This window comes from Buteo buteo, unplaced genomic scaffold (assembly GCF_964188355.1).
Source record: "Buteo buteo unplaced genomic scaffold, bButBut1.hap1.1 HAP1_SCAFFOLD_103, whole genome shotgun sequence".
NCBI lineage: Eukaryota > Metazoa > Chordata > Aves > Accipitriformes > Accipitridae > Buteo > Buteo buteo.
In genome coordinates, this window is record NW_027439267.1 from 240,496 (window position 1) to 266,000 (window position 25,505).

Consider the following 25,505-nt stretch of genomic DNA (forward strand, 5'->3'; position numbering starts at 1 on the left):
GTGGGTTGGGGTTGGTTTTTTTCCAGTTTGGAAATCACTTTTTTAGACAGGAACCTCAAGAACAAAGCAGGAGGTGGGTTTTTTTGGTCTGAAACACTCATCCCTCTCCTGCTGTATTAAAGACGTCCAGACTCTCGTGGTATACAGTAGAGGTGATGTTATGGGCTGTTTTATTTGCGTATGGGAAGGAAAACCTCCTACAAGTCCGTGGTTTTAGGGCTGTGCCTGAAGGAGGAGGAGGCGGCACGTAGAGGCGTGATGGCTCGTGGACTCGCGTGGACGCAGGGGTGGGTGATGGCTGGGAGGACGTAAGGGAGCTCTCCACCCCCAGCCCCAACTTTTCCCTTCTTGTCGTTGCTAAACAGAGACATGACGAGGAGGCAGTGATTGACCGGGGAAGAAGGAGCAACACTGTCAGTGTTCGCTATGAGGAGGAGGAGTTGGAAGGTGAGTCTCTGCTGAGATCCTGGGAGAGGAGCCACCAGCCCAGCGTGTTTTCCCATTGCACAAAGTCTCTCCTGTGTGCCTTGTCGGGTGTCACATCATGTGCAGCAAAACGTGCCGCGCTTCTCAATGAAGCAGCACAGTTATTGTCACGTTTTTTACTATTACGGCTTTTTAAACGGAGGGAAAAAGCCCCCCGGGAGGCCACGGTGTGAGTTGTAGCCACAGGGCTCGATAATTCACGGCTTTTTTTCTCGCAGAGGCTGCTCCTGGCTTGGAGAGGTCAGGAGAATCATTTCAGGGCTGCAGACGCGGGGCTGTGATTTTCTTTTTTTGTTCTGGAGTTCATTACGATGGGACTGATTTGATCGTCTCTTGTCGCCTCGTGCCATACAGAGATTTTGAAAATAATTAGCTTGTGTTGCTGCTTAATGAGCAAGTCTGAGTGTTGTCCAGCCGAAGCTGGAATTTGAGAAGAGGTCCAATACTTTGGGGGCACTTTTAGATGACCCAGAGCCAACACTTGTTGTTGCTGTGTTGTTGCAAAGCTCGAGTAAAATAGGCTTGGAAAAAAGGAGGTCCAGTGAAAATAACATTCAGGGAAGCTGGCGTTGCTCCTGGGATATATAACCGTGGCTTAGCAAGGCACCGGCCACCTCAACCATTGCCGCAATGCCGAGAGTGCTGCAAAAACCGCTGCTTTTTCGCAGGCCACCGGACCCTGTACGTGGGCGCGCGGATGCCACTGGTTAGGCAGAGCCACCGGCATCACCGACGCCACAGCCAGAAGCATCGGGAAGGGGAACGGGAGAAGGACTCTGCCCCGATGGAGCAGGGCTACCACTGTAAGTCCCACCGCGGCATTTGCTAAACTCCTGGGGGCAACGTGGGCGCTGGGGCCTTCTGCAAGCAGGTCCCCGTGGCTAGTTTGAGTGAGTTGCTGTTCTTCCGAGGGAAAGTGGCCGTATTGAGCAACACCCTCTTTTTCCCAAGTTTTCTTTTTTTTTGTTGTTTTTTTTTGTTTGTGTTTTTTTTAATGCAGTTAAATGCATAATGGGTTTAGGCTCGTCTTCCTTAGAGGGATCCTGGCTTTAAAAATGGCAATGTGGGGAAGGAAAGCAGCCCATCCTCATGCAGAGGTGGACTAGATGCTTCTCCTTCTCCACGGCTCTGTGCAAGCCCAGACAGATGCAGAGGAGAGGGGCCAGCCCAGTGTTTATGGCTGCACTGGTGCTGATGGCCACTTTGCACGTGAGCGTGACGAGCTGTGTTCAGGCGCGGTAACGGGATGGGTCTTTGCCTTCTGCCCCCAGGCTCCCCGTCCCAGCGGGTGCAGTTCATTCTCAGGAGCAAGGAGGATGAGCAGCACCTCCCTCACCACTTGTTCTCCGAGCTGGATGAGATCTGTGTAAAAGAGGGCCGAGATGGCGAGTGGAAGGAAACGGCAAGGTAAATCCCTGCTGCTTGGCTGCGGTGGGAGAGGAGTCCCTGCACCGGCAGCGCCCGTGGGCTCTGCTTTCTCCTCTCCAGGATGCGAAGCTTTTGCAGCTGCAGGTGGCGGCACGAGGAGCCTTCTCCTCTTGCCACCCCGTGGCTCTGTCAAAGGGGTTGCAGAGCTGGGGCTGTTTTCTTGCAATGGGGCTGATCGCACCCGATGTCCGCAGGTGGCTGAAGTTTGAGGAGGACGTGGAAGATGGCGGCGAGCGCTGGAGCAAGCCCTACGTTGGCACGCTGTCCTTGCACAGCCTCTCCGAGCTGAGGAGCTGCATCAGCAACGGGTCGGTGCTGCTGGACATTTGTGCCAACAGCATCGAAGAGATTGCAGGTACCATGGGCGCTGCATCCCTCCGGGAACGGCCGAGCTCAGCTCGCCACGGTGCTCTTCACTCCCAAATCAAACCCTGCCCCAATGGCACGTCCTTTTCCAGAAGTGCCACTGTGTTTTTCTCATGAGCTGTTTTTGGATGTAGACTGGGCATGCAACAGTCGCACCGTTTTTTTATTCCAATGCGGGATCCTTTTGAAAGCAGTTTGTGGGGTTGGAGAAGCCACTAGAGAATATTCTGCAGCCAAAAAGGAGCGTGTGTCAGGGCTTAGCAGGCTGCTCTTAGAAATACAGAGTCTGCGTAAGAGCTGAACCTCCTTAAAGGAACTATTTCTTACAAGCTGTTTCCTCGCATTCTTTTTTTTGCTTTTGCCTTAAGATCCAGCATGTAAGAGTTTTAAGGCAGAGTTTATCTGGCGATGACCAAGCAGTGTATTTCTGTGGGGAAGATACTTGAAGTTAATTGCAAAAGCCGCTTTGGAGAAGTTAGCTTTGACTGGCGGCAGGTCTCCATTCAGCCCTTTCAAGGGCTGGAGAAGTCGGAGCCGTTCTTAGCACGTTTCTCCCTGGGCTCGGCAAATTGCACTCCATCAGCACGGGAAGCTCTGGGAACGTCTGTGCTATAGATCGCTTATAATTTGGGTGAACGTGTAGAGTCAGAAGGCCAGGTTGGGCAAGAAAATTGCGTCATTTAGAATGGGAAATATTTATCTTAGCGGAATGATGAATAAGCACTTGGATGCCATGTTTCTTAGCAGAAGAAAATTCTCGTTTTGGCTGCAAAGGCTGAACATTATTAAAAGGCCTTGCTATGCAAGGCTGAGCCGGCATTAGGGTGCAGCCTGTGTGGCACAGCCTTCCCTGGGGGCTTTGGGGGTCGGGACTTGTTGGGGTTTCTGCTCTGATGGCTTTGTTTCCCTTTGCCATCCTCAGATACGATCCTGGCCCAGCAAGAACAGTCCACGGAGTTTGACGAGCACGTGCGGGCGCAAGTTCGAGAAGTCCTTTTGAGGAAGCACCACCATCAGAACGAGAAGACAACCAACCTTCTGCCCGCTGTCTGCTCGTTTGCTGATGTGAGCAAGAGGCAGTCAGACCTGCACCTCCTCTACAAGCCAGGTGAGGCTTTCTGCAGGGCTGTGGCCCCATTAGACTTGTCCGGGCAAAGGAGAAGCGTCCCAGTTGCTCCTCGTCCATCTTTCTGAGTGTCTTTCTTTTTCCTACCAGCCCAAACAATCACCTCTTGTCCTTCTCCCACCGCTGCAGAAGCTAAAGATGGGGTGAACCCTGAGAGCAGAGCAACGGATTTAAGCAAGGTGAGACACTCGTAGCTTTCTCACGCCTTTAGGGCCAGATTTGCTCTTGCAAACTTGGCTGGAGAGTGTGCTGCAGAGCGCTGTGGGCTTTGCTTTTGGGGTAATTGCCTGAAAATCGCTTGTCGTGCCCAGGCGGAGCTGCACTTCATGAAGAAAATTCCCACCGGGGCTGAAGCATCCAACGTGCTCGTAGGAGAGCTGGATTTCCTTCACCAGCCCATCGTGGCATTTGTCCGCCTGAGCCCGGCTGTCCTCCTCTCGGGCATGACGGAAGTTCCCATCCCAACAAGGTGCGAATGAGAAGCGCAAATTTTTTCCGTAAAAAAGACACCCAACCAAAGATCGAGTTGCAGGCATCAGTTTGGTGTCCCAAGGGAACAAGGCGAGTGGGAGGGGGAGCAAGCACGTTTCCCCCACCCGCATCTCCTCGCCTTCATTTCTCCATTCCCTGCTGTAGCTTTTAAACCCATCGGCCAATTGTAATGAAAGTTGGCCCCCAAATGAAATTTGCCGTCGGTTTTGAAGAATTTCAAATTCATCGTGGCGTCGCTGAGCCTACGTGTCCCGTCTTGAGCCACGCTCCGGGCTGGGAGCTGCCAGGGCTTTCCTTGGGTGCTCTTGGAGCAAGGACACCTTCTTCTCTCTCTCATTTTGTTTTTCTTGCCCAGGTTCCTGTTTGTTTTGCTTGGACCAGAAGGAAAAGCCCATCAGTACCATGAGATCGGCAGGTCCATGGCCACTATCATGACAGATGAGGTGCGACAAGATGAGATAGCTCCGGGTCATTTTTGCCTTTCTTCAGCTCTCCCTGTCTCTGAAGTAGTGAGGAAGAGGATTTGCTGTCCCAGCTGCCCGCAGCTCTCCAAATAGCCCAGCCCTCTTTCTCACCCCGAAGCGAACACGCAGATTTGCATCACCCCACATCCTGGAGGCTGAAATCCCACCCGGGGTGCATCCTGCACCTCATCCTTCTTGCCGGGGTCCCCAGCACGCTGTCCCCAGTGGTGGCATTGCCAGGGCCAGTCAAACTTCTCTTGCTCTTTAAGCAGAAGGGTATGGTGTGCCATGGGGGACGGGGGCCTCGTGGGGGAGATGATTACAAATGCCCTGACGCACAGATTTTTCCTTTTGGGGGAGTATTTCCTGCCCTTTCCAGCAGGAAATTTTGGGGAAAAAGCCTTGCGTTTAGCCAAGAGCTTATTGCACTGGTTAGGACCTCCGAGCTGGGTTGTCCTCTCACCAGGTTGTCTTCTATTGGCAGGTTTTCCGTGATGTTGCCTATAAAGCCAAGAACGGGGCTGACCTCGTGGCTGGCATCGACGAGTTTCTGGATCAGGTCACGGTCTTGCCGCCAGGAGAGTGGGATCCATCGATCCGAATCGAGCCCCCGAAAAACATCCCTTCGCAGGTGGGAGGCGCGAGGGGGACGGGCGGGACGGCTGGGGATGCTGTTCAGGGGCCCAAATTCACAAGGTCCCACTCTGACACAGTCACAGAGCCAGACCAGAAGCAAAACAAGCCAGCGGTTACAAGTCCATAGCTTTATCTTACTTCCATTTTAACAGGAAAAAAGGAAGATGCCAGGAGCTCTTGACGACAGTGCTTCTCACAGCACGCTGGAGAAACACAGTGGCCCTGAACTGCAGCGGACGGGAAGGTGGGAGCTTTAATAGTTTGGGTTTTTTTTCTGTTTGCTTCTCAAATCTGAGCATGCACCCTCCCTTCTAGCAGGTCTTTGGGGTTAGCTGGTTCAACGAAGGGGCTCCGCATTGCCAGCTTGGTCCCCTGGGCTGGGCAGGGGGGAGATCTGGGCAGCTGGGCTCAGCCCCAGCCATCACCATTGCACGCAGGTTTCCTTGATTTGGGAGGAAGGAGAGTGCTTCTTTTTAGCCATGAAAGTGACTCCGTGCTTCTGATTGCCCTTCTGCAGCAAAGCAAAGTCACCGTGTTCCTCCAAGAGAACAGACTCTCTTCTTTTTCCTTCCTGCAGGCTCTTTGGAGGTTTGACCCTGGACGTGAAGCGGAAAGCCCCGTGGTTCTGGAGCGACTTCCGGGATGGTCTGAGCCTGCAGTGCCTGGCGTCCTTCCTCTTCCTCTACTGTGCCTGCATGTCCCCTGTCATCACCTTTGGGGGACTGCTGGGGGAGGCGACCAATGGCCAGATAGTGAGCACGTCTCTCTGTTGGGGGGCATGGGGGAGGATAAAAGTCAGGCCAAAGTCCTCGCTGCAGTGAATCGGCTTTGGTTTTTGTTTCTCCCTAACGATTTATTTACTCACGGCTGCCTCTCTTCCCCGGACAGAGTGCCATGGAGTCGCTGCTGGGCGCGTCCATGGCCGGCGTGGTGTATTGCCTCTTTGCCGGCCAACCTCTCACCATCCTCGGCAGCACCGGACCCGTCCTCGTGTTTGAGAAGATCCTCTACAAATTCTGCAAGTAAGGCTGGCTGCCGCAGCTGGGTGCTGCGAGAGCCTTCAGAAGGGGGCAGTGATGGAGAAAAGATGCTTTGCTTTGCTTTTCTGTTTCTTAGGGGTAGTTGCTAGATTTTAGTGACAGTCCTTTTGTTGCTATGGCTTTGATGGGAGATAAACCACCCTTATTGCCATAAGGTTTATCATTAAGCCCCAGCTTGCTGGCAGCAGGTGACTGGGTGCAAACCCAGCTGGTTTCAGTGTCAGGGCATCAGGGTGATGTGGGAGAACACCACCTGGCCCAAGAGGGACCTGACCTCAAGCAGCCTCCAAGGTGTTAACACAAGATCCTTGTTCAACAGTGGTAACTAAATAATTGGCCTCTCCTCCTGTGGGTCTACACCCTGCACCACAGTCCCGAGGCTCTCTGTAGTAGTACATGGAAACTGCATTTCCCATCCGCAGCCTTGACACGCTCCAGAATTGCTCCCTGTTTTCCCCGAAGGCAGGCATGTCTCAGGGCCTCTTGCTGGCCTTTGCAGCCTTTGTTTCATTTTGCTTTCCCAGGGAGTACACGCTCTCCTATCTGTCTCTGCGGGCGTGCATTGGGCTGTGGACCGCCTTCTTGTGCATAGTGCTGGTGGCCACCGATGCCAGCTGTTTGGTGTGCTACGTCACCCGCTTCACGGAAGAAGCCTTTGCCTCCCTCATCTGCATCATCTTCATCTACGAGGCTCTGGAGAAGCTGAGTCACCTGCGAGACACCTACCCTGTGCACATGCACAGCAAGCTGGACTTCCTCACCAGCTACTAGTGGGTTTTTTTCCCCCTGAGAAAGCTGCTGCCCCTTGGCAGGAGCTGCGGGCTGCACCTCCATCGCCTTTCCCTTACCCCTGTCTTGGCTTCTCTCCTCCCAGCTGTAAGTGTGAGGCACCGACCCATCCCAGCAACGAAACGCTGCGTTTCTGGGCGAGCAACGGGATCAACGTGTCTGGCATCGCCTGGGAAAACCTCACGGTGACCGTAAGTGCCCCGAGCCACTGCTTCCTCGCGCCGCGGCCACGGGGTCCAGGGGCATTTGCATGGTGCAAAAGTCAGAGCCCTTCAGGGAATGATGGGCTTCAAACTGTGCTAGTGCTGCTCGGAAAAGTCCTTGCTTAAATCTAGCGTGTGGTTTGTTAAAACCGCTTGGTCCTCGGGAGGAGAGTCCACCTTGTCCCAGTCTACCTGGTCCCCAACGTTGTGGGTAGGTAGCAAGTGTCCCCCTCAAGCCTGTTGCCGGACAGTATTTCTGACTGGGAGGAAGGTTAAGTAGTGGGTGGTTTGATTATTGTAGAAGTTGTAGGTAGGACTTAAGTTCATGCTTGAAAGGTAGTAATTGGCCTCCTTAATGGGTTCCTAGTAACTCTGGGCCTTGCTTTCTCGTTCAGTGCTGTCTGTAGGTACATGCATAAATTTGCATGTCTGAGCAGCCTCTCAGGCTGTTGTTGCTGGAAGCAGAGCCCGGGCCTAGGGCGGCAGGCTCTTATGGTGGCCTTCATCCCCTCTTGGCCAGGTTCTGCGAGCCCTCCCCTGGGAAGGGACGATTTGTCTCTTCTCCTCCTTTCCTACCATGGTTGTCTTTAGCCCTCCTTCCCTCTTCCCTCTCTCTCTCTCCCCAAGAGTTTCCAGTGTTTCCTTCCCCTCTGGTGTCTTCTTTAGCCACGATTGCTCGAATGGCAGGCAGAGGATGTGCCGAGGGTGCGTGGTATGGTGTCCCCTCACATCTCGTTTCTCCGCTCTATAGTTCGATGTGTCACTTGTTCAGCTGCTGCTGCTCATTACATATAAATCTCCATTGGCAGGAGCAGTTAGAGGGTCGTGGATCTTGGACCAAGATCCTCAAAACCCCCTAGCTACGCGAGGTTTCCCTGCCGCACGTGCACTGCCTTTGTGTCCTGACGCTCTGTTTCTCCAGGAATGTCGGCATTTGCGTGGGGAGTTTCAAGGACCTGCCTGTGGACGCGACGGCCCCTACACGCCTGATGTGTTCCTCTGGTGCTGCATCCTCTTCTTCGCCACCTTTGCCCTGTCAAGCTTCTTGAAGAAGTTTAAAACCAGCCGCTACTTTCCAACCAGAGTAAGTAGAAGATGGTGGCCAGCGTCCATCTCCACACTCGTTTCCCAAAATGGCTTTCCTGGAGCACTAAGCAGTATTAGCCCCGCCATGGTCAAGCTGGGAAACGTTGGCCTTGCAGGCCAAGCTCTCCAAGAGCTTGGATGTCCCGCACTCATTTCCGTGAGTGCAAAATCATCGTAGCATTTCCCACCTGCCTCGCGATCTGCCCCAGATTGAAGATTTTTGGGGTTTGATTTTTTTTAATTTTTTTTTTTTTCCCCCTCTTCAGGTAGTAGGAAGTCAGGTTTCCCAAAGTTTTGGGGGTTGGGGTTGTGGTTTTTTTTCCCTACCTTCTGCGCATTATGTGCTCGAGCGGAAAGTAGATTCGAATGAGGAGGTTCCTTTTGAGGACTAAAGGATGCCTCAGTGCCTTGTTGCCGTTGTAGCTGTGAGTGTAGCTGTAGTGGCAGACATCTCTTTTCTTATTTTTAATATTATTATTATTATTTTTAGGTTTTGACTTAAACCAACCCTTGTCCGCCTAATTAAGCTTTTTTTATTATCTGACACCAGATCTCACGGGGACAAACACAGCAACAGTATCTAAGCAAGGGATCAGGCTGCATGTGCTCAGAGGGGTGGTGGGATTTGGTTAACCAGCCTGAATGTTGTGGATGTCCGCAACTCTTGCATCTCACGTTACGGCCCTGTTTGCCATGCCCCTTTCACCTCTGGTTTCTCGCCCCAGGTACGGTCCACGGTGAGCGACTTTGCTGTTTTCCTCACCATCGCCATCATGGTGCTCCTTGACTTTGTGGTTGGGATCCCATCGCCAAAGCTCCAGGTCCCCCACACGTTCAAGGTAATGGGGTGTTTTGGCACGTGGGGGTGCCACAAGGTGATGCCGGGGCAGGGCAGGGCTGAGTCTGGAGGAGATGCTGGTGGTGTGACCATCTCCTCTTCCACCTCCAAGTGCCTTGCTTCCTCCTGGCAACGAGAAGATGGCCCCAAAACTAGATACCTACAGGAGAAGTACCTAGAGGTGCTTGCAAAGAGGAGACTGGCACTGCTGAAGCCCACGGGAGAGGGGGACATGAAGCCAGGGCTGGGAGGTGCTCTGACACAGGGAGGGAGGGGAAAAGGAAAGCCAGTGGAGTGCCTGGGCTGGGAGACGATGCTGATGTGTGGGCTTTGTTGCAGCCTACCAGAGACGACCGCGGGTGGTTCATCAACCCCATAGGACCCAACCCTTGGTGGACGGTGTTGGCTGCGCTCGTCCCAGCTCTGCTCTGCACCATCTTGATATTCATGGACCAGCAGATCAGTGCCGTTATTGTGAACAGGAAGGAGCACAAGCTGAAGGTAAGGGCCTGCGAGAGATGACCCCGGCCCCAGCCCCTTCTGGGCTGCAGGTCTGGGGAGAAGCTCTTATTGCCGATGCTTTCTGAAGGCATTGGTTTGGGACAAGGTCAGGCTGCGTGGCAGGATGCTCTCCTGGATTAACGATGATGCAGGGAGCAAGTGACAGGGCAGTTCAGATGAGCAACCTTTTGGAGGAGCAAATTAATCTTGGAGCAATATGGAAGCACGTTTTTGTTTTGAAACGGCAGCGGCAGCAGGTGCGGGGAATGCATTGTTTTGATGCGCTGCCAGGGATAACTCAGAGTCACACCTTCCTCGCAAGTGGTAGAATTTTCTTTGTGAGTGAAAACAACGGTTTGGTGGTTTTGGGTTGTGGGTGGGTTTTTTTTGGAGAAGTATGTATCGCACAAGCTCCCCATATCCCTTGTGTCTGAACTCCTGCCAGATTTTCATGCCAGGTGCTTGTGCAAAGCCTGCGTACACCCTTACTTGTTTCCATTTCTTGTTTTAAATTCTGAAGAAGTTGACCTGTGCTCGAGCAGGGTTTGAGTCTGACTTGCGACGTTATCCTTGCTCTTGTGCTATGGGATGCTCTGTTTCTTGTTTTCCTGCCTGCAGAAAGGATGCGGGTACCACCTGGACCTTTTCGTGGTGGCCGTGATGCTGGGGGTGTGCTCGGTGATGGGGCTGCCCTGGTTTGTGGCTGCGACCGTCCTGTCCATCACCCACGTGAATAGCCTCAAAGTAGAGTCTGACTGCTCAGCTCCAGGAGAACAACCCAAGTTTCTGGGGATACGAGAGCAGAGAGTCACTGGCTTGCTGATCTTTGGGCTCATGGGCTGCTCCGTCTTCTTCACTTCCGTGTTAAAGGTGAGAGGAAAATGCAAACCACCCGACAACCGCGAGCTTGTTGGAGGTTACAGAAAAACAGTCCCCTCTCTGCAGGCCTGAGTAGTTAGTTGTGGAGCGGAGGAGGAGGGGGTGATCCCAACCCTTGGGGCTTGACCCACGGTGGGAACCAGCCTCGGTTAGGCTTTGCAGCCCTTCGGGCCCCCGTTTGGTGTGCTCGAGGCAAGCGAGCAACGCAACTGCTTGAATTTTCGGGTGTCTTTCAGGCCCGCCCATGTTTATGGGTTACAGCTGAGCATATTGAGACCAGCACGTCTGCTCTCTTTCAAACAGGCAGCCCTTTACGGGCTGCAATTTGCTCCCCAAATGCCCTGGAGCAGCTGTTCCCAGGAGCTAAACACACTGAGGTCATCCCCGTGGGCTTCCTTGCACGTTCCTCCCACAAAGTAATCTCGTCTCTAGGCTAAAAGGAGGCCTGTGGCCTTTGCCTGTTGCCCCAAGATTAGGCAGAAGTGTTTTTCTACCGCCACAGAATGCGGCATAGGGTAGCACGGGTGAAATCACCTATTTTCCTCCAACCTTTCTGGAAAATAGGAGTATTCTGAGGAGAGGTAACTCCAAAGTTCAGCCTAAAGCAGAGCCTTAGCTCACTCGTGCGCACAAAATCTTTAATGGTTAAAACCTGACCCATCTGTAAGCCTGAATGGAAGCTGGAAGGCTTCAAGCAATTTTAGGCAGTGCCTGTGGAAGAGGGTGGTAATACTGAAAATGCAATATGGAGAAAGAAACGATTGCATTCTTTTTTTTTTTTCTCTTTTCCCCCCCAGTTTATACCAATGCCTGTGCTCTATGGCGTCTTTCTCTACATGGGTGTGTCGTCGCTCAGAGGAATTCAGGTACGGACTCTTTTACAGCGTGCAGCATGTCGTTTCCCTGGTATTTTGTCTCCGTAGCAGCAGGGAAAAAAGCAGTGGCATGGGAAAAACTTCTTGCAGAGCAAGCAATGAAACTCTTTTGTGTAAGAAAAAGATTGGTGGAGGCACAGGAGGTATATAGGGCTGGGAGGACCAGGCAAGTTCAGCGCTCTCTGTTTCAGGGTTTAGGGCAGGTCAGTGTTTGGTTACGTGAAAGCGGGGGAATTCAGTGCAAAGGGAAGGCAGTTTCTGCCACTGGTGGAAATCCTCGCTGGGGGATTCAGTGGGCCGAGAAATGCTAATAATGGAATGGCACGGAATAGTTGCCGTTTGGTGGGCAGCTCTCAGGGGCAAGCCGGTTGATAGATGGAGCGAAGGGAAAATGGGTGCTGCTCCCAGGAGGAACGCGGTGGGATCCAGGATTTCTGACGGCAAGCGAGATGCTGCAAACCGCCTCCACGTCTCGAGAGGGCCAGAAACTTGCCGCAGTCCCAAGGCGGCAACCTTACCCTTTTATTTTGCAGTTCTTTGATCGCTTGAAGCTGTTTTGGATGCCAGCGAAACACCAGCCGGATTTCATCTACCTGCGGCACGTGCCCTTGCAAAAGGTGCATTTGTTCACGGTGATCCAGCTGACCTGCCTCGTCCTGCTCTGGACCATCAAGGTGTCCCGTGCCGCCATCATCTTTCCCATGATGGTAAGAGCTGCCGCCGCTCAGCAGCGGGGTGTTTGCAGCGTTGGAGTGAGAGGTGGCATCGTCTCTGAGCTCACCGCATCTTCCCTCTTATTCGTGAAGGTTTTGGCTCTCGTCTTTGTCCGGAAAGCGATGGATTTCTGCTTCTCAAAGCGCGAGCTCAGCTTTCTGGATGACCTTATGCCAGAAAGGAAGAAGAAGTTGGACGATGCCAGAAATGAAGCCAGAGAAGAAGAAGAGGTAAGGCTTGCTGGGTCCTCGGGGCTGGACATCTCCGTCGGGCTGTGAGGTTGCCTGTTTCTCTTACAGCTTGTCTGGAAACGTTGGGGGAAGATCAGCACTCAATCGAAATAGATCCCAATAGCCTGGATCCCACGTTGTAACCTTTGTTTCCTCAAGTAGCAGTGAGCTGAACGCTTGAATACAGGTGTAATTTTTAAAACGAGTCGTTTTTCACCAAGGTCATTATCATTACGATGATTATTATTAGAAGGTGCTGCTGCTGCTGCTGGCAAGATTTGCTCATAATCGTGTTTTGAACACCCAATCCCCCTGCCCCAAAACCTTTGGAGTGAACGGTTTCTACCCTGCTGCACTAATACCTATAGCTGCCAAGGGGCAGAAGGGGAGGGCAGACTGCTAAGTTTGTGCTGGGCATTCAGCTTATCTCCGCTTTGACCAAAGACAGAGAACGTGATTTGTCCCTTTTTTACCTCAGGAGTCCAGGAGGGCGATGGAAGCTGCTGCTGCTGCAAGTTCAGTTCAGCTGAACGTGGGGAAGACCAGTGACATGGATATCCCAAAGCAAGGCAGTGACAGGTAAAGCCCCACCAAGCGCCAGGACCCCCGGCAAGATTAGCTTGAAGGGGTTTGGCAGAGTTTTCTCCACTTGCCTCTTTGTGGGGCATCCCACAGAAACCAGCAGGCAGCTTGGTGGGAAAATCAAATTCGGGGGCAGGGCTGCAGGAGGTGATCGCAGGGCTCTGACCCCAAGCAGAGTGGCTGCAGCACTCGCGTTTGACCCCCAAACCTTGCATCATCAGCGCCTTTACGGTAGCTGGAGTTCCTCATACTTACACATGAGGAGTTGCAGGCGTGATCTGTACCAGCAGTGGCTTAGGAACCCGGACCAGGGCTAAACCCCAGCAAGAGCCTTTGCACAGAGCTGTTGCTCTGCAGCTCCCCAGCTTGCCTCCCAAAACTCCTCATCCAGCAAAACCTCCCATGCTTATGCGCAGCTTTGATTCTCAGGGCTCCGCTGTTCCTCTTGCTGATGCTAATGCCCTTGGTGGCATCAGTTCCCATAATCACGGATTGCTGTGTAAAATATTTATTGCAGGACTGATCCTTCTGAGATTATTATCCTGGATGAAATGTCACAAACGACTGTATGGAAGGCTCTCACTTTGAAGACAGAAACCCTTTGAATCCAGGGAGGAAAAAGGTAAAGGATTGCACACGAACGTGTCCGTGCTCCTCTGCAAGCGACGGTGCACGCCTACGCTTTTCCCACGCTTTGGCCGGCAAGGCTGAGCAAACAGCCTGTCCCTGGGAACAGGCAGTGAGGACCGTGGCATGCAAACCAGCTCCTCTCTGCTGGGGTGGTCCCCCAAACAGGGCTGAATCAGCAGCAGCTGGCAGGTCTTCCACTGATGATGCTCTCCCTCTTTTTCTCTTCCCTTTGCCTTTCCCCACTCCCGCTTTTCACGTTTAGGAATCTTGACTTGGAAGGAGAGGAGCGAGAGCGTGACTCGGGGATGTGCCAACGCAGACAGAGGGAGAAAGCGCTTTGTTTCAGTTGGAGGATTCCCATTAAAGCCATGCAGATGTTTTCAGTTATCCTTGGTGTGCTTCAGGCATTCAGTATCTCTAGACCAGCAAGCTGAGGTGAACGTCACAGTCAATGGGAGTTTGGTGGTGTTAAGTCTGTGTGCGTACGTGTGCGTGTGGGGGTGTGGGTTTGTAGTGGTAGAGGGACTGCTACTGCTTTATCATTCAGTGCTCTTCTTTTAATACCCAATTCCTCCGCTTTTTTTTTTTTCCTCTTTTTTCCAAATGTAAACTGGGAATGTCCAAAATAATTTTCTGTTATATTTGATGCATTCTCCACTTTCTTCTTCATCACGACCGGGTTTTTGGTCTGGTTTGGGGTCCTGGCTTTAATTCACTCTTCTGTCTCTTACTGGTACGAGAGGGATGCCCTCTGTGGCAGGGCAGCATAGAGAGCGTCCGAGCAGTTGGCCTAAGGTGAAAGAGAAGCATTTGCTCCCTGCGCTTCAGTTTTACCTCTCTTGGTTGGTTTGGTTTTGGTTTTGGTTTTTTTGCTTTGGCTCTGCCATCAGCCTGGGAGCTGCAAAATGCAGAACTGCCACCTTCTTGTCCCCTGGCTGTACACTGCATCTAAGGGAGCACTTCAGGTATTTGATTTTGAGTACACCGTATGGTCACAGGAGCGGCCAGATGAGACCTGGGGGGGGCTCTGTGTCCCTGGGCTGCCCCCTCTGTTGTTCCTCCACTTTCCTTCTGTATTGGGTCTGGCTGAGTTGGAGTTCTTTTACCCCATAGCAGCCCTCGTAGTGCTGTGCTCTGTACTGGTAGCTAGAAAGCTGTTGATAACACAGCAGTGTTTTGGCCATGGCTGAGCAGTGCTGGCACAGCATCAAGGCTGTCTCTCTAACATTCCCCCCCTCCCCAGTAGGCTGGGGGTGGGCAAGATCTTGGGAGGCAACGTAGCCAGGAAGAAGGCATACAGGCAGCAAGAAGAGGCATCTCGGTAGCAAGTAAATCTTAGGTCCCTTCAGATGCTGGGGACCCTGCGTTCATGCAGCATTGGGCAGACCCCAGATGGATTTTCCCTTGGCACACTGTACAGATCCTGCCTGTGGAGAAGTTCCTCCTTTTGGTCATTCACGGTGTTATACAACTTTTCTTAGAAGAAAACAACTCTATGCGTAAAGGATGTTCACGCGCGGACTTCTTGCTGCACTTTAGATAACGGCAGGGCCGCGCAGGTGGCGTAATCGCTGGTACCAAGCAGGAGCTGCCTGGAGGCTCCTCTGTCACAGTCAACCAGCTCCGTTTATCCTGCGGCCAAGGGCCATGTGTAGGGACACAGCCTGAAGGCCACGCCGTACGTACGGTGCAGCACAGACCTGCACCCGCTCCGGTGAACTGTTAGGTGGATCCCCAACTCCTGGAGGTACAGTGATCTCCCAGTCAGGATCTCTGCAGCAGGCTGTTAAACTGCACGGTAACTTGGGAACCAGAGAAGATCCAGATCTGGAGGGGATGGTTAACCACAGGGCCTCACGTTGAACCTCCTCTAAGCTCGTCCTGTGCTTCCAGGGTTCTCGAGCCTCTCGGGGGGCATCTCCCAGACTGGCCGGTGACTCCCAGCTCCCTCGTTCCTGCCTTCCCCTCCCTGCCTGCCTGCCCCACTGTGGCCCCTGCAGCAGCACTCAGCTGAGCACCCTCCGTTGCTCCTGGGGAAAGAGCGTCCTCCTTGCTCTCCGTGGCATTCCCCCAGCACACGGTGCTGTAGCGAGGACAAGGCAGTCAGATACAGACACAGCCTGTTGAACAGAGCGTCCTGCACGCAGTGCTTCCGATAGAGCAGCTCAGGAGCGAGGAGGTGAGCTGGGTGTGCTGCCTCTCACAAAGAGCATTTGACATCGGCGACCTTCCCCGCTGGACCCTCTGCAGCCTCTCTTTTTCCCGATGTTGTAGGTGTTAGGTTGTGTGGTTAAAGGTTCATCTCCACAAACACAGAGGAGGACAAAGGAGCAATGGCAGGCAGGGGAACCCCAGGGACCTAGGCAGAGGCAAGGGAGCACCCTGCTGTGGCTTTTCCCAGGGCTGTCGCAGGAGAGGGATCGCCCAGCTTGTCTGGGTATGAGGCTCACCAGGCAAGTATTGACTCTCCCTTGCTCACCTCACAGACTGACGGGGGGAATGCGCTTCTGTGGCCATGCCCTGCCTCTGAAGCCCGGCCGTAGACAAAAAACTGGCTCAAACTGTGAAGGTTACCAGGCGAGACGTGACTGGGTGCACGTGTGTGGCAAGGTCTGTGCATGTGAATGTCTGAAACTGGATTCTGAGCTGTCAAGCAGAAGCCTGCTTCTCGCTACACGCAGCCAGCGTGGGCTGGTTGTAAATTTGGGTAACACCTGGAATAAGCAAAAGTGGCATGTCCCGAATCCTACAGTTAATAACGAGCTAGGAGAGAGAAGCCTTAATTCGGAGGCTGATCAGGCATTGTACTGCTCCCATAGACAACTTAGATTGGGAACACTGGGGGCGTGGGGTTCCAGAAAGAAGAGGTGGTGGCAAAAAGAAGGGTTCCCAGAAAGAAGAAGGGATCTTGAAGAGAAGGAGGGGACCCAGGAAGGAAAAGGTGAAGATCCTGGCTGGAGGAAGTATCCTGGAAGTGGCGGAAGATCTTGGAGACCAGAGAGCTGCGTGGAGACAAGTGCCAGGGGATGCCCAGGGACCTTGACCAGCACCCTGCGAAACTGGTAACGGCGAGCAGCTGCACAGCAGGAACCAAGGTGATGTTCTGCCTGACCTTCCTGGACCTGCAGTAGCCTCCCTGCTGGGATAGGGGAGTTGGCTCAAGCAACTGCAGGATTCAATAGGAATGCATTTCACCAAGGTAAAGAGGACACAGCAGTGGCTTGGAAATGCTGGTTGGTTTAATGGTAAAACTGGAATTATTCTGTGAACTGTGCATTCCTTTTAATATGGACTTAATTTAAAACGGCTGCTTTGAAGTTGTTCTGGCTTCACCTTAATCAACACCTGCAATCTTCATCATCTTATCTTCTCCAACAGCGACACCACACCCTGCCCCTCCCCACCCCCTGCAAAAAAACCCCAAAACCAACCCAGGAAAAGAAAGACTTCAAGGGCAAGCTAGGCAGCAAAGTTGTGCGAGATTGGTCAAACTGCTCAAAGTTTGCAGGGAGATTGGAGCTTGCAATTCAGATGTACGTCGCTCAGCGTGGGGAGGGTAGTACGCACCTTTCACTGGAGTCAGAGGGAAAAACAGGGAGAAGGGAGCTGCAGCGTAAAGAGTAAAGGACACAACATTCTTAGGAAAACTCTCCTTTTTCTTTCCTTTTCCTTGCTCCTTCGCTTCCAGATCTCCGTGGTCGCAGTTTGTGCTGCCTCACCTCCAGCACAGCGTGCAGAATGAAAAGACTGTCACAGAATTCGTCTTCCTGGGGTTCTGCAGCACCCCAGCCCTGCAGCGCTGCCTCTTTGGCCTTTTCTCTGCCCTCTGCTCTGCCACTCGGATGGGAAACACACTTGTCTTTCTGCGTATCTGCCTGGACTACTGCCTCCACAGCCCCAGGTACTTCTTCCTCTGCCACCTCTCCATCGCGGACATCTGCTACGCCTCCAGCAATGTCCCCGTATGCTAAGGAGCCTCCTTGGACAAGGCAGAACCCTCTCCGTTGCTGGGTGTGGGGCACAGATCCATCTTTATTTAATCTTTGCACTTACAGCGTGCGTGCTGCTGGCAGTGATGTCTCATGTTCGCTACGTGGCAATCTGCTGTCCCCTCTGCTGTGCCCTCATCATGATCTGGAGGCTGCGCCTCACCCTTGCCACAGTTTTGTGGGCTTTGGCGTTCGTATTTGGTACACTGCAAGCCTCTCTGGCTTTACACCTGCCTTTCTGTGGCCCCTGCGAGGCTGTCCACTTCTCCTGTGAAATTCTTGCTGTCTTAAAGCTGGCCTGCACTGCCGCTCCTGCCAATAAAGTCCTGATCTTTGCTGTTTGTGTGTGCTTCTTCCTCTTCCCTTTAGCCTTAATCCTGATTTCCTCCCTGGACATCCCAGCCACCGATCTGCGCATCCGCTCTGTGCCAGGATGGCACGAAACCTTGTCCACATGTGGCTCTCACCCGACCGTGGTGGGTGTCTTTTATGGAAACGCCATCTTCATGTACGCGGGGCCCGGGAGCGGTAAGTCCTCTGGGAGGGAGACAGTTCTTTCCCTTTTCTACACTCTCGTCAGCCCCAGTTTGAAGCCCGTCATTTACAGTCGGAGGAACAAGCAGGTGAAGGAAGCCTTGCTGAAGCTTCAGAGAAGGAAGAGGGTCTTTCATTCCGTCTAGCTGGCGCTCTAGGCTTTCACCTGTCTCCTGTCTTTCTGCTCTTTCTTCTTGAGCTCTTGGGGAATTTCTCAGGGAATGTTAAGTGGTTAAAAGTGTCCTGGTTTCAGCTGGGATAGAGTTCACTGTCTTCCTAGTAGCTGGTACAGTGCTATGTTTTGAGTTCAGTTTGCAAAGAACCTTGATAACACTGATGTTTGCAGTTGTTGCTAAGTAGCGTTTAGACTAAAGTCAAGGATTTTTCAGCTTCTCCTGCCCAGCCAGGGCACAAGAAGTAGGCACAGGACACAGCCAGGGCAGCTGACCCAAACTGGCCAACAGGGTATTCCATACCATGCGACGTCCCATCTACTATAGGAACTGGGGAGTGGGGGGCGGGAAATCGCTGCTCGGGGACTAGCTGGGTGTCGATGGGCGGGTGGTGAGCAATTGCACTGCGCATCATTTGTACATTCCAATCCTTTTATTATTGCTGTTGTCATTTTAGTAGTGTTATCATTATCATTATTAGTTTCTCCTTTTCTGTTCTATTAAACCGTTCTTATCTCAACCCAGGAGTTTTACTTCTTTTTCCCGATTTTCTCCCCCATCCCACTGGAGGGGGGGGAGTGAGTGAGCGGCTGCGTGGTGCTTAGTTGCTGGCTGGGGTTAAACCACGACGGAGACAGAGTCACAGCAGCACAGAATGGATGCTGAAAGGGACCTCTAGAGATCATCCAGCCCACCTCGGCTGCTCAAGCAGGGTCAGCTGCAGCAGGTTGTGAGTCTGGTTCTCAAAGATGCCGTTGGCTGCGTTGCTCCCAGGTCGTGGAGCTCGCTTGGGAAATGGGCAATAAAGAGGGATGAAGTTTCCAGGCACTTTCTGGCCGGTGCAGTGATTTGGGGTTTTTTGGGGGGTTGGTTGGGGTTTTTTTCCTTCTGATTTCCGCTCCCCCCGCCACTTCCCGGTCTTGTGGCTGCCCAAGGTGCAGCCAGAGAAGGGGAGGAGGGTCCCTGCCTGGCCCGCAGCTCCCTCCCTCGCCATTCTTGGGGTGATTTGGGGTTATTTTGCTGTGTCAGTGAGGCAAAGCTGGGCTCTCCGGGGCTGAGGTCAGTGGGACCCGAGGAAGGCCGTGACGGTCTTGAGGCTTTGAAGGGCTTTGCACCGAGCCCCGTCCCCGCTGGAGGGGACGCTGGTGGTGTTCAAGACGAAGGCCTTGCAGCCCTTGCTGTCGTGTGTGCCCGCGTCCCCCCCGGCCCCCAAGGTCTGTCGTTGTCGCAGGGGCTCTGTGCTGCTTTCTGCGTGGGGCCGTGTCGGTGAGTCCTGCAGGGACCTGTCTGTCCTGGCTTCCCCACCAAAGGGCTGCTCCCCCTGGGGAAGGGGAGAGGGGAGTAGTCCGCGTCCCGCCCACCGTTGCCTGCCCCGCTGGTGGTGACTCGGCCCTGGGGGGATGCTCCCGCGGGCTTGCTGAACCCCCATGCGAAAAGTGCCGGGGGAACGGGTGTGATGGGGATGGCGAAGGTGCCAGAGCAGACTGGGGTGCCATACCTGCTGGTGGGGCCTGGGGTGCCTGGGCTGCAGGGAAGGGCTTATCTTTTATAGGTTATCTTTTGTGATGGTAACTTGTAACCTTCCTTCTTGTCTTTTCCCAGAGAGACCTGGCCACCATGCATTGTCTGGATGTCCTTTACCATATTGTGGATTGTTAAATAATGATACATTTATTGGCAGTGGCACCCCTATCAAGGGTAGGACTTAGCTTTGTCCAGAGGCTGGCATTTGGGTAGAAATCCAACAATCACTTTTGCGGAATATTCGAGCTATATTCTGTGTTAAGATTAAATGGAGGTTCCGATCCCAAGATGGTATCTGGCACACTTGACTCATTGCTACCGTAATTGTTACAAACAAATCATAAAAATCAGTCGTAACTTTATCAATTTCAGTTTAAGGGGAGACTCTTGTTCAACTGTCCATGAGGTTGGAGTCCTTTTAATCTTGGAATAATGAATCCACGGGCCTTTCCCTTGGACCTTGACAGCTGTATGAGTAGTCAGGAGCACCTGGAATGGCCCCTTCCACTTCTCAGTTAGCTGCTCCAAATTCCACGACTTGATGTAGACCAAGTTTCCAGGTTGAAATGGATGGGCTGGTGTGTCCAGTTCCAAGGGCCTGCTTGTCGTCACGTACTTGTGCAATTCCTGTACAGTCTTTCCCAAGGACATTAAGTAATTAAAGTCCATTTCCCCTTTAATGTGAATTGTTCCTGGTATATGTGGGGCCTGGTAAGGCCTTCCAGAAAGTAAGTTGCAAGGGCTCAAGCTGGTTTTACCACGAGGTTGTATTCCAATTCTTAACAGCGCTCAAGGTAGCGCTTGTATCCAAGTCATTGATGCTTCCTGACATATTTTCCCGATCTGCAATGTAAGTGTATGGTTCATTCTTTCTACTTTTCCACTTCATTGTGGCCTATAAGGGGTATGGAGATCTCATGTTATGGCTAAGTTTTTACTCAACTGTTTTATAACTTCAGCAACAAAATGTGGTCCTCTGCCTGAGGACATTCCTAAAGGGATACTGAACCTCAGGATAATTTCTTTCAACAAGATTTTAGTTACTTCTCTAGCTTAATTGGTGTGACAGGGAAAAGCTTCTGGCCATCCAGTAAAAGTATCAACTAGAAGAAGCATGTATCTATATCCCCTTTTCTAGGCAGTTCTGTAAAATCAATTTGCCAATAGTCTCCTGGGGAATTTCCTCCTTTTGTAACTCCCAATATTAATTTATTACTGGTATTTGGGTTATTTTTACAACAAATTTCACATTTTTCCATGATAGATTGGATAATTTCTGTCATTGCTAGGCTTATAACTATCTTTTGAAGATGTTTTACTAAATTTTCAGTTCCCCAATGTTCTTTATTTAGCAATGTTCTTGTTTAGCAATTTCTCTCATTAATGAGGGTGGGATTATTGTTTGCCCTGTGGGTGTGACAGCCCACCCATCTGTTTGTTCTTGTGCCTGTAAGGCCTTTATTAAGTTAGCATCTTTACTATCATATTTAGGTGGTGTTTCCGGTAAAGTTATTTCTTTTTCTAGTAATAATGCCACGATGCCTGTTTCTGCAGCCTCTTTGGCAGCTTCATGTGCCAATTGGTTACCTATTTCTGGTGGTTTTTTTCCTGTTTGGTGGGCTTTGCAATGCATTATTGCTACCGCCATCGGCTTTTGAATGCTCTGTAATAGTTCTTGAATTTGTGCAGCATGCTTGATTTCAGTTCCTTGTGCTGATAGTAGTCCTCTCTCTTTCCAGATGGCTCCATGGGCATGTACAACTCCAAAAGCATACTTAGACTCTGTCCAGATATTAACCTTTCTCCCTTCACTCAGTTCCAATGCTCGAGTTAAGGCTATTAGTTCTGCCTTTCGGGCTGATGTTTTGGGAGGTAAGGCTCGTGCCTCTACTATGCCATCTAAGGTCATCACAGCGTATCCTGACAGTCTCTTCCCATCGTGAACAAAACCACCGCCGTCAGTATATAACTCCCAGTCTGGATTTTCTAACAGAACCTCTTTAAGATCCGGACGGCTAGCATATATTTCCTCTACAGTTTGTAAGCAATTGTGTTCTGGTGAACTCTCCGCTCAATCAGTGGAGAGGAACACTGCAGGATTTGTAACTGAAGTGGTCTTGAGATCGATGTCATCTTGTTCTAGTAGTACCACTTGGTATTTCAGCGTACGGCTGAGGGACAACCAATGCCCCCCTTTTTGTTCCGAAACTGTGACTACCGTATGTGGTACACACACAGTAATTTCCCGAGATCCCGCTGCAATTAAGATGTCATCTACATATTGTAATACAGTTCCCCGTCCATTGTCTTTTCTCCAAATCTCTAATTCATTCACCAGCTGATTTCCAAAAATAGTTGGGCTATTCTTGAAGCCTTGTGGTAGAACTGTCCAAGTATATTGTGTCTTTCACCCTGGTTCAGGATTTTCCCACTCAAAAGCAAAAAGCTTTGTTCACTGGTGGCGGTAGTTAGTAACATACACAGGTTTGCAGCAACTGGATGTATATCTTGTACTCTCTGATTTATTGCTCTAAGATCCTGGACTAAACGGTAATCTTTTCCGTTAGCTTTCTTTACTGGTGAGATAGGTGTATTATATTTTGACTCACATTCTGTTAGCAACTTATATTTTCAGAATTTTTGAACTATTGGTACCAAGCCAGTTCTCGCTTCTAATTTTAAAGGGTATTGTTTAATTCTTCTTAGGTGACGATCCTAGATTTAGATCAATTCTTACTGGTTATGCTCTCTTAGACCTTCTTGGAACTTCTCCTGCCCAAACGATGGGGATCGCTGCATCTTCTATTTCTCAAGGTATCTTGTCCCTTTTGGGGTTTGTATCCTGTAACAACAAGGCTATGGCTTCGACATATTTAGATTCTGGGATTAAAATTTCAACTTCCCCATCTTTGAATCTGATTTCAGCTTCTACCTTTTCAAGTAAATCTCTACCCAGTAAAGTTTTCAGAGAATTTGGCAAATATAAAAACTGGTGAGTAACCCATTGTTTTCCAAGTTTAAATTTCAGGGATTTGAAAAATGGCCAGGTCTCACGAGTCCCTGTCGCACCAATGACATTTATGCTTTTGTTACTTAAATTTCCTTCTAGTGTATTTAAGACTGAATACGTAGCCCCAGTGTTGACTAAAAATTGTGTTTCCTCATCTCCCAGCTTTGCTTTAACCAGAGGTTCTGCTGGGAGAGGTTGCTCTGGTCCCCATCAGTCCTCTCCCCCTGCTTACTTCAAAGGCTTCTCTCAGCACAGCCACAAATACACTTGATTCCTCTTTCCTTTAACATCCCTCTTCCTTAACCCTTTCCTCTTCTTGACCACTGTAGCCAAACACACTACCTCATCCATTAACTTCCCTGGTCATTCAGGGACATGTTTAGAAAAATATTTTTATTGGTGCACATATCCCAGATTTCCACAAGAGTAACATTTTCTTCTAGTGTTCCTTCACATTCTCCTTCTCTTTTTCTAGGTCTTAGTTCAGACCCTGCACCTGATCATCTTTCTTCCTAATCCTTATCTCACTTGTAAACTCTTTGCAAAAGCGACTGCCAATAAATCAGCCTCTTGTTGCTTTGCTCCTCTTCTTTTTTCTCTCTTTCTTTTTCTTTTTTTTTTTGTTTTTTTGTTTGTTTTGTTTCTGCTATCAGGGGCCATTTGACCCACAAGGACACAAATTGCAAGTGCATCATTAAAATTTTGTTAGCAGAGCTTGTCTGAGTCCCCCAAAATCACTGGGACGCTCATCAGGTCTCTGCCTGCATTCTTGCACTTTTAGTTCAGTTTACCAATTTACCCCTAGTTCTCCACATGCCCTAATGGCTTCTATTAAATTTCAGAGCCCTGTCTGACAAACGGCTCAGTCTCCTACACCGTTATAGTCCCAGTTTCGATTTTTTTTTTTTCCCCTAGACTGTTGTGCTAGTTCTGCTCAGGGAAATTTAACATTCACCCTTCTCCTTTTCTTATAGGGACATCAGACCCCAGATAGCAGCCGCAGCCTCCTCCAAGGAAGCTATCCTTGAGATTTTTTTTTCTTTTTTGGAGGAAGCTCTCCCCTCCAGGATCCACCTGTGACTCCTCCCAGCAACCACGAGAGGCTTTTAACCTCCCTTTTAGGCACCTGAGATCCCGGGTAGCAGCCCCAGACTTCCCCAAGGCACCCACCCAAGATGATTTTTCTCCTTTGGAGGAAGCTCTTTCCTCCAGGGTCCACCTGAGGCTCCCCGGAGGCATCTCCCAGAGTCTTTTGGCCTTTTCTTATAGGGACCTCAGATCCCAGGTAGCAGCCCTGGATTCTCCAAGGCAGGTACACAAGATGATGTTTCTCTTTTGCAGGAAACTGTCTCCTCTGGGATCAGCCCAAGACTCCTCCCAGTTATCTCTCAGAGTCTTCCGACCTCTGCTTTCGGTACCGGAGATTGCAGCTACCTGCCTCAGACTCCTCCAAGTAAGTTACTCGAAATATTTTTTTCTCCTTTAGATAAATCTCTCAACTCTGCCAGCCACCTGAGACTCCTCCCAGGCATCTCCCAGAGTCTTTTGACCTCTGCTTTCAGGACCAGAGATCCCAGGTAGCAGCCCCAGACTCCTTCAAGTAAGTTACTCCAGGTATTTTTTTTCTCCTTTAGATACAGCTCAACTCCGGCAGCTGCCTGAGCTTCCTCCCAGTCATCTCCCAGAGGCTTTTGTCCTCTGCTTTACCTACCTAAGATCTCAGGTATCAGCCCCAGAATCCTCCAAGTAAGCTACCCTTGAGGTTTTTTTCTTTTTTGGAGGAAGCTCTCCCCTCCGGGATCCACCTGTGACTCCCAGGCATCTCCCAGTCTTTTGACCTCTGCTTTCAGTACCGGAGATCACAGATCAGATTCAACAAGGGTGTAAAGAGGGTCCCGCCGGAGGACATTTTGGAATCAGTCCTCCCAAAAGCAGCAGATCTGCAGTCAGGGACTCCCCCTTGGGTCGGGACACCGCCCGAGGTAACTCCTCAAGGTAGAGAGCCCTCAACTTTTAGGTGAGTGATACGTGCATTTTGAGTCCTCATTTTAAATCTTAAGATTTCTTAAGTCGGCTGTGTAGTATTAATTCCCCTTACATCACTGAGCCTGTGGTTTACAAAATGTTACTGGAGTTCTAACTAACTTTTTACGAAAGAATAAAGCTGAGCTTTAACACCTGTTGGATTTGACTGTGTGTGCCTCCATAACATCCCTTCGAGTGTAGGTTAAAGCTCTGCCAATGAGCCCCGTTAGCTCGTGAGCCAAGACCCCCTTCCCCCTTTGAGAAAGGCGAATCCCATCTGACACCAGCAGGCCTGGGGCCGTGCCGGCCACCCCATTATTGAAAAACCCAAAACTCTGGCAGTGACACCAGCCGCGACCCACGTATTAACAGACCGGGTCGGTCTCTTTCTTCCAGTGTTGCTGCCCGCAGCTGGAAGGAGAGAGGGAAAAATAAGCCGTGTTCCAGATTCCCCTCCCAACCATCCCAAGGCCCCGAAGTCTCTTTCGATCGCCCTTGGACCACGCATTGCAGCTTCGTCGCCACCCAGGCAGAAGAGCAGTAGTGGGCAATAGCCCGTGGGCTGTCCCAGGCTGGGAAGTTTCCCAGTGCTGCCCTGAACCCGGGCCCCAGGGAGGCAGCAGGCTTCCCTAAGAGGAGGCTCTGTCCGGCATCTTGGCCCCTCTGTTCCCCTCAGAAGGGAGTCACCCACACCCCTAAGCTGTCTTGGCTTCCTCGGGGAGGCGGTCGTGATACGGGGGTAGGCCTTTCTGACCGTGGCAACACCTCTGGCGCAGCTGGCCCGAGCTCCACATCCTCCCTGGACTGGCCTTCCACCTCCGGAGCCTCACAGCTCTTGTTGAGAGGCACCTGGGAAGGTGAGGAGGGGGTTTGCCTGCTGCCCCC

At 51.4% G+C, this 25,505-nt stretch overlaps 1 protein-coding gene across 1 annotated transcript; it reads left to right on the plus strand.

The window, feature by feature from the left end:
* The first annotated feature begins 517 nt into the window (after positions 1-517).
* LOC142027992 (electroneutral sodium bicarbonate exchanger 1-like) lies at positions 518-12,282 on the plus strand. Its single transcript, XM_075022139.1, has 20 exons — positions 518-1,301; positions 1,758-1,893; positions 2,109-2,269; positions 3,203-3,388; positions 3,497-3,585; positions 3,718-3,875; positions 4,254-4,341; positions 4,847-4,993; positions 5,151-5,242; positions 5,576-5,750; positions 5,887-6,020; positions 6,563-6,808; positions 6,913-7,018; positions 7,953-8,114; positions 8,842-8,955; positions 9,294-9,455; positions 10,074-10,325; positions 11,132-11,200; positions 11,743-11,916; positions 12,016-12,282. Exons 1-20 carry the CDS (start codon positions 1,184-1,186, stop codon positions 12,199-12,201), a joined length of 2,955 nt encoding a protein of 984 aa, XP_074878240.1. The 5' UTR covers positions 518-1,183; the 3' UTR covers positions 12,202-12,282.
* The last annotated feature ends 13,223 nt before the right edge of the window (positions 12,283-25,505 follow it).